The sequence below is a fragment of the Vanacampus margaritifer genome, chromosome 12, assembly GCF_051991255.1.
Source record: "Vanacampus margaritifer isolate UIUO_Vmar chromosome 12, RoL_Vmar_1.0, whole genome shotgun sequence".
In the NCBI taxonomy this organism is placed as follows: domain Eukaryota; kingdom Metazoa; phylum Chordata; class Actinopteri; order Syngnathiformes; family Syngnathidae; genus Vanacampus; species Vanacampus margaritifer.
Window position 1 is genome coordinate 12,435,455 of NC_135443.1, and position 16,000 is coordinate 12,451,454.

A 16,000-nucleotide genomic window follows, 5' to 3' on the forward strand; every position below is an offset into this window, starting at 1 on the left:
ACATTCACATACTTACAAGGTTGTGTTTGAATTATTGAAATTTGACAGTATTTTTAAAGAAGAAGTCTTTAATGAGTTTGATCATGTGACGTTCGCAAGCTGAGCCGTGATTGGTCGTTAGCTGAGCCCTGAGCAACTGTGATGTCATTTTCAGTCGATAGCAAGTGGCAAAATGGCCAAAGTCTGAGATGGATAAAAACAGGCGGTTTTGCCGCTTTATTTATTACTAGTGGGGCTGTATAGAAAATATTATTGTAAAGAACATTTCGGGTTGACTTCCTCTTTAGCAACCCAAGAAACATTTATTTTAATTTTACAGTGTCTGTAAGTCATCTGGAGGTTGACTAGCTTGCTAGAACAGATTATGTTTGACCTTTAAGTTTTCACTGTACTGTTACAGGATTGCAAAGTTATTCTTCACACTTCACTTCAATTCAAAAGTACTGTCGGTCAAAACCTACCAAGATTTACAATGAAGGAATTAATGTCGTATCAATGAAATGTATTCTCATTATTCTAACGTCAAGCAATGAATTTAAAATGTTCATTGAAAAGGCCAACCAGTCATGTGTAAATATCATTGAAGAATGCCTCTAAGCCAGCAATGTGCAGCCACTGCATTGAATTGCATTGTCACATCAGTGATTTGGCCTACAAGATACATAACAATCTTCATTATGCTTTTGCTTTATTTTTTTGGGGGTGTTTTTATATAAGATTCAATATTCATAAATAGTTAAGTGTTTCAAAAATGGTAGTATGTCTCAGAGGCATTTTTAGTGAAAACTTGTCTGCGTCTGGAAACTGCAGATACAAAAGCAACATTCTGTGGCAGTATAACTATTGGATGGAACTTAACATCCTACATAATCTATGCACCATTGGCCCATCTACGTCAAACTAAAACAATGAAATTGACCGAGTGTTTTAGTGATCTGGGTGGGCTTTTTAACTGGTTTACTCTTTGCACATTTATTTACACTATGCGAGTAAAGCACTTTGTTGTTCAAAAGGGATTACACTCGTCTATAAACAAGTGGGGGGTTGATGTCTCTAAATCTTCTGCCTGCCATCCAATGCATGGATATGTTAATGACACCAGATATAGTTGCTGACTAAAAGTGTCATGGTGTTTTGTGTCTGACTTGTATGGTGAGCTTTATTAACACTGGATCATCTTTAATTACAACTCTCCCTGAGTATGACAAACTGTTTTGCATTAGGGGGTCTTGTTTTATCGTAATCACCCTTTGAAAACTGACTAATGACATAGATAGGAGTTAAAAGCAGCTCCGTAATGTCCAGAATAAGACACAGGGGAAAGGAGCATGATGGAACATAGATTGACATGCTTGGTGGCACTCAGATCCATTTTCAATTGTGCAAAGGAGAGGAAGCCTCAAAGAGAAAGGCAACAAAGCAGAACCATTCCCTCCGCTTTTAGCCGCCACCAACACTGCAACTTTTGTCTTGCATTTCTCATCCAGAAACTGGACACACATCTTATTTGCCATCATGGAACCCTGTCAACTGGTCATTTTCACACAGGAAAATTTGGTGTTTTTTGGCCTGAAATGGAACACTTACATTTGATATTGAAGGAGGAGTTGGTGGAGTGGAGCACCTCTCCCAAGACGGCGTTTTCTGCTACACACTCAAAATTTCCTGCATCCAGTTGACGGTCCACAGTGATAAACTTGAGATTGCTGCCCTCCTGGTAGCGCCTCTCGCTGTTTTCCAGCGGCTGGTCATTGTGGAGCCACAAGTAAGTGATGTCGGTGGGATCGCTGACCTCACAGCGGAGCATGGCGCTACGGCCATGCAGGGCATCCTGAGACTTGGGCTCCCTGGTGAACTGGATGCCGGCAGCCTGGATGGATAAAACTGAGAGGAAGAAAGGGGGACCATAAATAACAGGGAAAAAATGTGTGAGAACACAGTGGTTCTAAACCTTGTTGGAGGTACTGAACCATACCAGTTTCCTATGTGCATTTGCTGAACACTATTGAAAAAAAAAAAATATATATATATATTTTTAAATTCAAGACATAACTAGTTGTGCTGGACTAGAATTGCTCAACTTGGCATTGCAAATCAGGCAGTTAAGATGCTGACTCCCATCACTAAACACAACTCTATATAAAGCACTTTAAAATAACCACTGATGTTTTCTTGGGGCAGCAGATGCCGTGAAAACAGCAGAGGCCCCAGAATTGAACCCTGTGGTACACCATACGTTCCCGTTAAACATGTGAATTCATACTGCACCAAATTCACTGCAGCACAGATAGGCCAAGCAATGTAACGTGATCACCTGCAGCCAATGATGGCCGAGCTGGGCATATCATCACAACATATGAGTTGGGTGTGTGTCTTGACCTCTGCCGAATCCCTGAGAGTGACTCTAACCACAGAAGAACTACAGAAAATGTTGTAGTTTATGATGCTGTGTGTGTTCCAATGCAATAGGGCTTTTCTTGACACTTGATAGGCTAAATGTCAACCTCCACCCCTGATGTCGCCGGTCGCAGTGCCCTTCCCCTAGTCCGCGGACGAATAGTAATCACTGGATGTCGGACACCACCAACTCATGTCCCTGATAACCAGGCTTCGCAGTTCTTCTAGAGGAACCCTGTATGTACCAGTCACATGACATCAGTTTTCAATGTTAGCACTCCAATGTGACATCAATTTGCACACACATCCTCACGCACACTTGAATCTTTCATGACTCGTCTACCAGGACTGTGGGATACATGTTTCCGCTCTATTTAACCACATCTCACTGAAGGGAACCAAAAGACTGAACACTGAACCAAAGCTCCAAGAACACGATACAATCATTATCATTTTAATGTGCTGTACTATTTTCCTTGGTGGCAGTGGAATTAGTTTTACTTGGAACAGAGGACGTGAACTGAACGAGTCTTGCAGAGAGTAAAAGTTAGTTGAAAAAACAGATGGTTTTACTTTGTTTGAACTCTATCAGTAATCTCTTTTCGTGTTCGAACACCAACCAGAATGCACCGCTATCATCTGTCACGGCAGTCCTCATCGGAAAGCTAGCATACCTGATGTCAAGTTTGTTATCATAAGGAACGCTCCACTGCTAAGAGTCGATGGAGCGTACCTCCAGCAGTGTGTGGGCGTTGTGTGTTATGGGGGAGGGATGCGTTTCCACACATATTGAAAAAGTGGAGCCAAGCCACAGGAGAAATCTTGCAATAATGTTAAATCAAGAGCTTGTTGAAGCCAAGGTAATACCTCAATGTTTGTCCCTCACCAACATGGTAGCAACTTCAGAGACGTCTATTCAGAAAAACAGCACAAAGATCATACATCACTTATGGTATAGAAGAAACAGTACCATTCTTCCTTTGCTTATTTTCCCTTTACATATTTGAATGGCATTAGGCAAAATACTAGTGTTCCAGTTAATGCACTTGCCTTAGCACATACTGTAAGCTGTGACGCAATAAAGCCCTTAAGCTACGTATTTCCGTTACACCGTTTGCTTTAAAAAGCAACAACTGTGGTACTGTTTTTTTGGCATTCAGGTCTGGAAGACAAGTGGGTTAATCTTTGTGGAGGTCACAGTCTAGTGAGCTTTTCTTCAGTGGCAATTTAAGTGTGGCGGGCAGATTTACAGATACCACAAGGACACCCGTTGCCAGATAATTGACTATTAGCAACATTTCTCCCCTCAAGTTATACCATCTGTGAAGTTGCAGTTATGTTATACTTGGACTTTATATGGTAATATCAAAATTGTGAGAAAATCTGGTGACAAGAATCGGTATGTATTGGCATATACTAACAAAATTAAGTTTTGTACGTAGAGGAACAAAAAAAGTATAGCATTATAATGGTGAATTTGATCTGTGTAAAATTAGGAAGAGTGAGCATCCAAACATTCACTTCAAACAACAATAGTACGCCCTTCCTCGATGCCAAGCACACCGCTGAGTTATGAGACAGCCAAGTTCCCCCAAGCTAAGCCAACTTGGCAAGGTTTTCATACATGCAAAATTACATCCTGTGTGCCATGTTAAAATGCAGCGGAAGAGCTGTGGAATGACATTTATTTCATACCTGTTCACGTAACATGTCTGTGTATATAAGTGAGAGTGTGTTCCTGAGTGCACAAAGGGAATGACTTCCGGGAAAAGTCCCTGTAGAGACAGACAGCACATAGAGATGATGAGGCGTTTCCGCCAACCACATGATGACTGACGAGAGGAGGAGAGTGCTGAAACGTTGGGAGGCACCGTCTATCACATCAGAGAACGTCTAACAAGTTCAAACCACGAAGAAGGGCAGGCGCCATGACCTACATCTTTGAAACACGCTGAAGCCCTGCTCGTCTCATAGCGACACCCACAAACACGCTTTAATAATACACATAATATACTGTAAATGCATACAGAGAAGACCCACAGAATTCATAGGTGACAGAGACCAAGCACACACACACAAATCTGTGAATCATTAACAACCATTCTGCAGTGTCAGTGAATAAAATGATTCTTTCTTTGCCTGTGCAACCGGATCGAACTCTGTAATGTGGCTCATGCTTTCCCATTGAACACGTAGTGAAAAAAGAATGCTTGGCCTGAGTGCACAGAGGGACACAGAGATAAGCAATACAAACAACATCTTAACTTCTGAGGGAGCTTCAAAGTGAGGGAGTTGAAAGGAAATTTTGAGTGATAAAGCGGAATCAAACTAGGAATATGACAGATAATTTTTTTTAATGTTCTGAAATTGAGGTAGTGCCAGAAATTTTTTGGTCAAGCTGTCATTCACGCTGTTTTTCAATAATGTCCAGATTTTTACTTTCAGCATGCAGTTGACCTTGTGAAAAAAATATTGTATGAATGTTCATCAAGTAGAAAATGTGAAAAATCGGTATTAAAAATTAGATTAACATTTCTAAACACTCAAGCAGAGTTGCAACTGAGAGTTATTTTAATAATCAATTAATCTGTTGATTATTTTGTTGATAAATCTATGAATCTGTTGTTTTTATTTTAAACGTTTATTTCTATCCCTATACGATGCTTGGCTAGACACAAGTTATCTAAATTGTTGGCAAAATCCCTCATTTATTGAAGAAAAGCTGTTGTCAAAGTAAGTAAGCCTTCAACGAGAGTGCAATGGTGCTAATCACAGCTCATTTGGGAACTGAGGCAGCAAATACTATACACACTTAACCTGAGTAAATAAAATGCCTTATATTACGATTTAAAAACAAAATCCACTCATTTGTGGTCAACTTATAGTGAAGTCAAAGTTCCATGCAATCAAAATACGTGTGGTTGAGTTATAACTTTAGGATGCCTTCCAGGCACCCCTCGTAGGCCACCCTTGCAACTACCCCTCCCCTTTGTTTCCTTAATCTGCTACTATGGTGACCCAAAGCAAAGTAAATTAATGGATGGGAAAATTGGCTTTGCAACTACGAAAGCTGAGTGGGTACTCCTGGCTTTTATAGAGATCAATATGCACTTTCCGGGAATTGTTTACAATAATACACTAATGCACCGGTGAGAGAAGCAGGTCTTATGCAATATTCACATTCAGAACGATGAAGGTACACTGACAACAAAGTGGAAGTAAGGAAGTAGGTTAAAGACAGATGGCTGATGCTGAGAGGATAAAATGTCTGTGCACGGGGATTCTCCTCTTCGATTCACTGCGGCGATGACCCCATTAAGCTCGTCTTGGCTGGCTGAAATATCAGGTGGAAGTCGCCCTCAAGTCAGCTTGATGCATGAACTCAGACTGTAAAAGCATCAGCATCAGCCACTACCGAGTTTAGTGATGCCTGTTAGCAAACACTGACAGAAGTTGTTGAGTTCATGTATTTGAAAATTGGAGAGCACCACAAACAAAATTGAATTTACACCCAAAAAAATCAGCATGGAAGAAATGTAAGAGAATGAGTTTGCATCAGAGGTCATACTGAATTTCCTTGTTAAGCGGTTGGTTACGTTTTTGCTTGATATTGATTCACAATGGCTGCACAGGGTTGTTGCTCCTATAGAGTTGTGGCTGGGAAAATGAATACAGAACTTTGTAGTACAGTGCTTCACATAGAAAAAATTATTCTCGCTCAATGTCCTGTGCTCGTCTGACTCAAGTCCAGGGAGTAGTTTGCCTTTGGCCCAAAGTCAATTGGGATAGACTCCAGTCCCATCCAGTCATGACCCTGAACATGATAATTAGCATAGGGAAGGGATGGATGGACTCACTGCTCTCTTCATTTTGGAGACAATTGGAATAAGGGTGATTATGGCAGGTGAGTTTCCCAGTGACAAGATGGTGCAACAGAGTCTTGGCTTCACAGAAATAAAGCATGCCGATGCATTGACTGGAATAATCACCATGGCTGTGCTCGGATGTTTATCACAAGGACAAGTCAAATCCATTAAACCATTGTTTACACCAGCGGCAGCAGTGTTACATATCCTGTCAAGTACCAAGAATATAAATCATTCACAAAGATTTTCTGCCACTGATAACAGCAAACGACCACCAACAATGATCATGTTTACATTTTTAGATAAAATGACAGTAAGAGACCAGACAACAGATCTTTCCTGAAATGCACGAAACAAACAACCTGTTAGCAAATACTAAACATAAAAGGAGCACCTAATTACACTTCTTCACATCAATATTCAACAAATCCAAGAACTGCCTAAGCAGAGGCAAACATCTTTCTTTGTTTTATGCTTTTTAGGAGGTAGGACAAGGGGCTTTTACTGTGGGCACTGAAGGGAAAAGATCCTGTCCATTTTTCTGCATGCACAGGAACGCTAATGCACACAGCTCTGGGAACTATTCTCTCTTTTAAAGCATCTAGCAGCTAGAGTGCCAGGAGCAGTGGACAGGACAGTGAACAACATGGTAAAGGAAGGACGACATCAACTGCCTGTGGCAAATTAAATTCTAACTAAGAACAGTGATACTTAAACAAAATAATGAGAAGATACTTTTTTTATGTAGATCTAAAAAGAAAAACGAAAAACTGTCATTCGATGCTTCGGAATGATCATAATTCCATAATCAAATCAGAAATCTAGCCTGGATGACAGCCTGGACTGTATTTTCAGAGAGAAGCCACACAGACCATCCGTCACTCTAGGCAAGGGCAAAGTGAGTTTCCGAAAGCTAAAAGAAAAACTTCAGATGAAAATTGTTGATAGCTTCATCCTCAGATAAAAGATGAATTGGAGTGGGAATGAAGGGTAACATCATGGAGGGAACTGGAGCCTACTGGTAAATCTTTCACGGCCTAAAAGCAAACCAATGCAAGCGTGTGTACAGCATGTGTTTGTGTGTGTGATGGTTGGCAGTTATATGGTTTAATATTCTATTGGAAACCCCCTAAACAGAACAATCGCTGGGTATGGCTACTCACTCAACTGTATCATGGATGGCTCCTATCCATCCATCCATCCATCCATTTTTTTTGCATGAAATATTTTTGGGCTGTTGTGTTCCAATTATTCTGTTAGTAAGTGCTTTCTTAACCCCCAACCTCAAGCTAGCACTGTAGTTTCCTCTAAGCAGAGTGTCAACATTGGCTTGGTACTTCCAGCAAGAACCTCACAAAGAAATCGCCAGAGCATGAAGCTGAAATGTAGCCCAAACAAAGAGGTCAGGCGCCCTTATTTATCTTGACAGCAGAGACGTTGAACAGGAAACAATCAGACCAGGTACACTGTCTTTGTCAAGCCATTGTGACCACAGTGACAGTTGGGTTCACTATAGACGGGTCTCATTATTGACCTTTGTGGGTTTCTGTCAAACAAGGTTTTACTATAATGTGCAAAACAGAGGACGTCACCAAATCCGAGCTAAGGTCTACATACTGTTAAGTTTTGTGCACCAACCTTGAAAATATTAAAGTTGGTGACATGATGAAACAAGAGCAGTACATCACCAAAAGATGCTTGGAAAAAAACAATATATTCAGTAATTGATGTCAATTAATCATTGAGTAGACAGGCCGCTCGCAGATTAAAATCTTGATTTACACATCACGGTCATTTGATAAGGTGCAATTGCTTAATTAAATCAATTACCGGTATAATAAAACTATAGTCAGTTTTTATAAAGGTAGGACTGTTCATCTTAATTGCCATTGAATGAGAAGCAATAATTCATTTATATTTTGTAATTTTACTTGTACGTGTTAATCGCTTAATTCTGATTGTTTGGAATCCGTAGGTTGACTTAAAATGGAGTACATTACTTGGCTGTCTCAACTAGGTTATGATATAAAGAAGAACATATGAGCTAAGGCCTACATCCACTCAGACAGAATCATTCAACTCAATAAAAATAGATATGGAATTGGGTCTAGAACAAAAGTTTAGTAGAAGGTTAAAAAAAACTTGGTATTTTGAATAGGCAGATTTTTCGACACAGCTCTTGTATTGGGTGCCATTCTGTTTTCAAAGGTTTTAGAAATCCCAGTACATCATACGGGACATGGGTAAGCTTAAAATAATGAATGTAGCCCAACCTTATGAAATGGTTCAAAGAAAATGTATAAAAGAATAATTCCCAGCTGCCTCAATCCAGAACATCAGTAAAAAGCTACCTGCTGGTATGATTTTAAATCTGCAGGAGACATCGTTGTGCTCATTCCATTGCCCCTAAAGGGAAATTCAATTGAAAGAGGCCAATTTCTTAACAGTGTCACCCTTTTGCATACATGTTAACATATTTCAATCGAAGCTCATATTGTGCTAGATAATTGCACTGGGTAAAGCGATGCGCTTCTGTACGAAAAAAAAAAGAGGCCAGCCTTATTATGACAGAGCTCAACGAGAGCGCCTTCATTTTCTCCATGGTGTTCTCCTTTTTACCAATGACAGCAGGCAACGGCCTCTGTACCAAACCAGACAAAGATCCTAACTCCCTTGCTTATTACCAGGCAACACTGGCATGGCAACCAGTATGCAGATCTCCTGGTGGACCAAATCCCACACCAGTTGGCTTGGCTTTTGCTCAGAAACCGTAATCAGCATGTGATCTACATTCTGACAGATGAACCTTGTCTTGTGTGGATTGATTTCTCATTAACAGCTCTTATGACAGATGTATGTCACGTATCTAACACAGTTTTCAAAGGAAAAGTCTTGGCATGCCTGCACTCCTCACTTTTCGGAACTGAGGAAATGTTCCCTCATGGTCTCCATAACGAAAATAATAATAAAAAAATAAATAAATACTGATACAACAATGTGCAGAGGAGGAACAGGCGTCAGTTATGAATCTCATAAGCACAATGGTAGGCGGTCAAGAACATCAAAGTGTTTGTCAATCTCCTCCTATATAGCAGTCAACAGGAACAAGATAGAAGATAATCAGGCAAGGTTGGAATTGTACCTTTTCCAGGTAACTCATACGATTTTGCGACAATAAGTAGTGTGGATTCATGTTTTTGTGCCTACTTGAAAAACGAGATTGCAACCTCAACACAACGTTATTCTATTTCTTAGTGCGGTATAAAGTAGAGGAGGTGGGTGCCTATGTGACAGCTGCTGCGCTTGAAGAAACATTTTACAGCAAATATGAGCAGACATCGCTCATCATGTTCCCCTACTGTGTCCCTCCACACCTGCCTTTATAACTGTCAAGCTGAATGTCATAGCTAAAAAATACAGTTCTACTGAGGCTGACCAAATTTCAACACCCACTCATAAGAGGGCAACTGTTGAAAAACAGGCTGCCTAATTCTTCCCCATGTAGCCTTTGAATCCAGAGGACAAAGGAAGGGTAGGCATTAGGCAGGTTGATGGTGAAAGCAGAGCAAAGAAATTTGACAGTATTTTACAAAGAACAGGCAAATGATGGCAGTAAATAACCTTTGTGGCATGCAGAGATGTGCTCCTGAAAGGAGCCATGGGTATTATAATTACTAATGCTAGGCAAGCCTTCTGAAGCAGCCGCCATCCTCAGCACTGTTTTTTTTTTTCTGACGGTGAATTTGGAAGCAATTATTAGATTAGACTGGATTAGGTTTTGGCCAGTTCAGGAAGACTGGGCTGTGGTCTGTCTCTTAGGGTCTCAAAAACTTGGCACTAATCTGATAATGAGACTTTCTAGTGGGAACACAGAAAAGAAAGGCTACTATTCCTCCTCGTCTCAATTTTTTATACACAAAGGGTCTACACAAACATGAAAGCCTACTGTGGGGTTGTTTATTCAACTAAGTGTTCGAGCTATCCTGCAAATGGCTTGAGCAAAACTTAACAGAGAATTTAGTATAAAACATAATATAAACAACAGTAATGTAGAACATCTGGAGTTCACGCTCCACAATATTTCCAAGATTACGAGCCAATGGTGGGAGATTAATCTGTAGTGCAGCAGAGACGTTCTGCCATTTGCACCCAGGTTTAACACACAAGCCTGATAGATGTTATGGACCAAAGAGTCCACTTTTTAAGTTAATTGTCTTTTTTGTTCAGTTGTTGTATTGTTTGTAACTGTTTTGTATGTCATGTAAAAAAAAAAATCCCTAGTAGAAGTATGATGTGGGGACAAACAACCTCTTTAAACAGAGCTCCCCCACACAACCCAACAAGGCTTACAGCCATCCCGTTTGGCAATGCGTGTCTAGAGTCCCTTTCCCTGTCATTAAAGGACTTCATGAATGAAGCAAATCTCTGGCCGTAGAAGCATATGTCTGAAAGGTTTTTGGCTTTCAGTGCTGCTCTGTTCTCTACAGGCAGTGCTGGCTAATACTTGCACCTACAGTAACTCAGTTATGCCCAAGCATGAGTGCTAACAAAGAATGAGCAAAGTGTGTTGCAGGCAGGGGAGTGGGCTAAGATAAGGATAAGATTAGATAAGGCATAATGGGTGGATGGTTCGACGCGTTCCATTGGTAAAAAAAAAGGAAAAAAAAGACAATATAGTTAAGAATATATATATATATATATATATATATATATATATATATATATATATATATATATATATATATATATATATATATATATACTTTTTATTTTATTTTAACAACTGTGAGGGAAATGGAAACACACCTAATCGAACCATTTTAAATACTAAAGCATTTGTGAGCATCTTCCCCACAATGCACTTGACACATACACTAAAAGCTTGGCAATACTTATAGGTGTCAGCCTCTATAGTACCTTTCTTACCCACTTAACTCTTTCACTGCCAGACGTTTTCAGAAACGGGTTGTCCCCACTGCCAGCCGATTTAAGCATTTTGAGTGATCTTTCAAGGTCCACAGAAAATGTTGTGTTTGGACTATGGAAACACACATACTACCAAATGAAAGATTGGACTCTCAGCTTTCATCAGAAAAAAAAAGTTTGTTTCTACCTTATTCCGTTCTTCAGTAATCAACAATAGAAAATGGTTACTTTCACCGAAATTCTCTCTTTTGAAACAAAAAAACGGAGAAAAAGAGCTTTTTGTGAAACGATGTTATTTCATGCACTCTAGTGAATTGTACACTTCTTTTTGTCCATGAATGATGCCACAAACACCTAAATAGTGCTTTACTTCTGTAAAACGCTTTCACCAACAATGAAAAAGTGTTTTTTGATTGCAAAATACGTTTATTTCCATTCAACAGTGTAACAATTTGACAAAACAATTTCGCAAACTATTTACAAATGTGTGCAACTGTGGTACTACTTACAATTATGTGGATGTTTCAAATACAGTTTTTCCTTTTGTAACGCTCTCCTGCGTGCAAGGAGACGCCAGGACTCGCACAACAGTTTACTTTCACTTTCACATTGGTCCGTTTTGCGTGCAAACGTTACACTTTCTTGACGGGCTTTTTTTCCGGGGAATAAAAAGCAAGTAGCAGACTGTACACACTTCCTCCGATGAATATGCATTGGACTCGGGGCACTCTCCGTCGTCCGATCGAACGTCCGCCTGTGCGTGCTCGGTTGCGCTCCGCGTTACGACACAGTCATAGCCGCCGCATCAGCGGTTCCAATTTCGCCGTCAAGCTCGGATTCACCTTCATCATCATCGAGGATGATCACCGTCGTCATCAATGTACTATTTTAGCGTTGGTCGATGCCTTTCGTCTTGTAAGTGTAGAGCTGCTTGCAAACGCTCGCCATTGCCCGTTCCCTCCTCCATCTAGCTCCATCTAACGTCTTCTACTGCCGCGTCAATGCTTCTCAACCACGGAGTCACCACCCTCATCTTCATCATCGATGATGATCATCGTCGTCAACAATGTGCTTTTTCAGCGATGCTTTTGGCCTTTGAAAAAAAAACGTCTTGGGCGTGAGCTCCTCGCGACCGGCCGCCATTTTTCCTTTGTCTTCCATTCTCATCTCCTGCTCGACGCTCTAGCTCCGCCTCTACTGACGCCCACCCGATCTTGTCAAAAGAGAGTCATCGCTGCCCTCTAGGGGCCAAAAATAGTCATTAGGCACAACAGACAGACTTGAAACTTTCACCAGACATGCGGAAGGGTTTCCTCTACCCGTTTCAAAAAAAAAATAAAAAATCATTGGATGACGTCTTTTGACGTCATTGGCAGTGAAGCGTAGGTTTTTACTTGACGTCTTTAAACGTCAGTGGCAGTGAAAGAGTTAATCAAACTCAAACATGCACAGATGTTGATGCTGGCAGGGGCTAATGTGACAAACCTGGCATCCAGGTTGTTTCCATTCAGCTCGTTGGTTTACTACACTTTGCAGAATTTGGACAACTGAGTGAGCTGACTGTAGTCACCAGTGCTCACCACACCCTTTTCAGCAGCAATATTTCCTAACAAAAGTCTACTGTAAATAAAATACCCTGTGACAGTTAACCACATTGGTGTGAAAGTCCATTTGTATGTTAATTTATTGATTTTGGGACTAAAAATAAAGCTGAAAGAATACATGGGACAGAATAGACTAATTGAATACATGCTCTTAAAATATGACTTCACAATGTAGTCTTGTAGAGGCAAACATGGGCAAAAATGTGTCCTTTCAATTGAATCTGGAATCCTGTTATTTTGAGTTAAAAAATTAACTAAGAACTGACACAAAGTAAAATTTGCCATAAGAATTTTCAGTCCGTTGTTAACAATATGAAGATGAGATTCTATCACTTCCCATGGGGTATAAACCACATTACAAGGATTGTGCACACGTGATGACAAAACCATTCATATTTTAAATTTCAAATACCACTTTGATATCTTAAAATTTTATAGATGGCTGGGTGTTCTGCAATGGGGGACTTCTAACATTTTCGACACCTCTGATTATTTGAATAACAGTGGCAGGAGCAGGATGTAGCAGACCCCCTAATGTGTCTTAGCAATTACTTTTGAAAGCCGTTTGTATTAGCATACAGAGAGCGGTATGCACTCCACACATGAGTGGGGAAGGTAAAAGAATGAAAAATGAAATAAAATGGAAAAATGAAAAGAAACACAGCTTGCCATTTCCATCAACAAATTCTTGAAAAATCTGATTTAAACTTTTAAAGAAATACAGTCAGGCTGCTTAATTTAATAACTATGGTGAAGAGTATTTTATAATCAACAAACACTTATAGATTCTGTTATTTGGCAACTTGCCACTTGTCGCGTTTCCACCCACTCAGAGATGAACACGGCCAAGGTGATTACGTTGCTTTGCCGAACAATTGATCTCTCCACAAGATGCGTAAGCAAAGTGTTTTTAAATTGCAGCAGATTATATGTATCTAGTGGAGGAAATCTCAGCATAAAAGGACCCTCTGACAGAAATTGACAATTCAATCCACCTGGTAACCTGGTGACGCCTACAACATGCAAAGGTGCAATATAATAAGCAACAAGGTTCTGGTCATCAGGTTAATTATCTAACCAGAAAAGTCAACTCTCTAAAGTGGCTCCCTTTGCATTTACTTATGACGGTAGTTTCTTCTAAACAGCCCTCATCGGTGCAATGGGTTAGTGTTTTATGTATGTGAAGCACTACGCGTGGCATTTAACAGAAGGTCAAGTATCTGACATTAAATTGAAATATTTCTTCTTTCACTTTGGCGCCCTTGGTAACTGCCGTATCCATCTATATTTATAAAACGGTCAAGTAGATCATTCCAGTGTTTCTGCCAATTACGTTTAAAGATTTGCACAATATAGAAAATATAATACAAAGTTTTGTAAGACATTATCTCCTCCCTATAACAAAAAAAAAAGAAAATTGGAAGGAATGCCTGTGGTCTAGTAATATTACTGTACCCCAATACAGTGTACATTTTAAGTCAGGAATCTGTCAGGAAATTTTTTGAATCAAGTCTATACACTGCTTTTTTATTATTTTTTATTTTTTTAAAGAAAGGGGGAAAAAATGCTAAACAATCACCTCACATTCTATAACTACTAACGCCCTAATAATATTCCAGGAATTCATGAAATAAGGACCGTATTGTAAAATGATACATTCACACATCAACAACAACATACAGGCTTCCTTCCTGTCTTCGTAAATGTGGACAAGACTGGAAAGCATTGAAGCCTGACTGGCACAATGACCTCCCTCTGACTATGCTGTCAGTCACATTCTGGGAAGAGACCTCGCACTGCAGGAGCCCCCCGAGACTTCACAAAATGACACCTTTACAAGCTCACACACTCTGAGGCCACTAATTGGCTTACCATGACTGTGTGTGTGAATACTAACTGGACGAGGGGGCAGCAGCTGTTATTATAAGTTGGTGCCTCAAATGTGAAAGGACACGAAAGAGACAACCATGGAAGCAAAAACGAGCGAATCTCAAAATAAGCCACCCACATGCCCACAACTAATTACCAGGATATGAAGCTGGAGCACACCTCCTTTCTGTAGGATCCACCCACCTACGTATGTAAGAGTATGACTGCCGTTCCCCCCCTCTACCTTGTCCAAGACCACTATGATGTCAGTCCAAAATCATTCACTTCACGTTGCAGTTGGTGACCTGCCCAGATATTGAAGAGGAATAAAATTATTTTGTCCTCTTTGCGTGTTCCAAAAATATCAAGACAGATTTAATGTAAGAAAAAAACACCTTTGCAAAAATGATTTAATCTAACAGAGATCTCTGGACATGGTGACAGGCTCCAAACATCACATAACAGGTGGAATTTCAGAGTGCCGAAAGTGTCTCTTCCGCGTGCAAAATGGCTTCTTATAGTTAAACAGACCGCCTCTCTTTCATTTGTAGACAAAACATACTCTCTTGGTACTTTTCCGTGAGCGATGGCGAAAACAGAGTCAGGGGTGTGTGTTCGAAGCAGATTCTGTTCCCAAGGACCAAATGTGTTTTCCCACAGAGAAGGAACTTCTAGACCAAATAATATGTCCCAGCTTAAGGTCAAATTATACTGAGTTCAACACTACTTGCTTTACACATCTATAAAACATTTCAACATGGTTAATATAAAGAATTAAGATGTTAATAATGTATAACAATGGTTAATATATGAAATAAGGAATTTAAATGTTAATAATATCTAACAATATGTACAGGTGTATGACTCAGAGGGCGGAGAAGGGGCTTTAAAAGAGTCTGGCATCAAAGTGGCCTTTGTCCAAGAGAGGGCAAATGTATGTAACTTACCTTGAGAAAAAAACAGTCAAGATTTAAAAAAATAAATAAAAATAAAATCAAGAGCAGAGTAATTTTTTTGTCTGCTTTGCACGACTGTGTTATTTTAGCCTACACTGCACTATTTAACTTCAAAATACAAAAGGTATACAACAGTAAAAAGTATGCAAACAACTTAATTTTTTTCCAGAATATTTTTAAAGGGTCTTGGAAATATAAGAGAAGGTGTTGGACCAGGTTAATAAAAAAAACATACCAGTTGAACATTGTATTCAAATATGAACAGCCGAATCTGGGCAGCAACAAGGGGATGAGGACATTCCCAAAAGCTTTCACTGGTTTAATAATAGGATAATGTAAATATATTTAAGCTTACCTTTAAAACGAGATGTGTTGGTCATGT

The 16,000-nt window shown here is 39.8% G+C and overlaps 1 protein-coding gene across 1 annotated transcript in view; it reads right to left on the reverse strand.

The window, feature by feature from the left end:
- The window catches only part of ptk7b (protein tyrosine kinase 7b), a 63,827-nt gene that overhangs the window by 21,550 nt on the left and 26,277 nt on the right, over nt 1-16,000 (reverse strand). Inside the window, exon 2 of the mRNA XM_077582833.1 lies at nt 1,588-1,884. Coding sequence (XP_077438959.1) covers nt 1,588-1,884 — 297 coding nt within the window. The remainder of the gene's footprint in view (nt 1-1,587; nt 1,885-16,000) is intronic.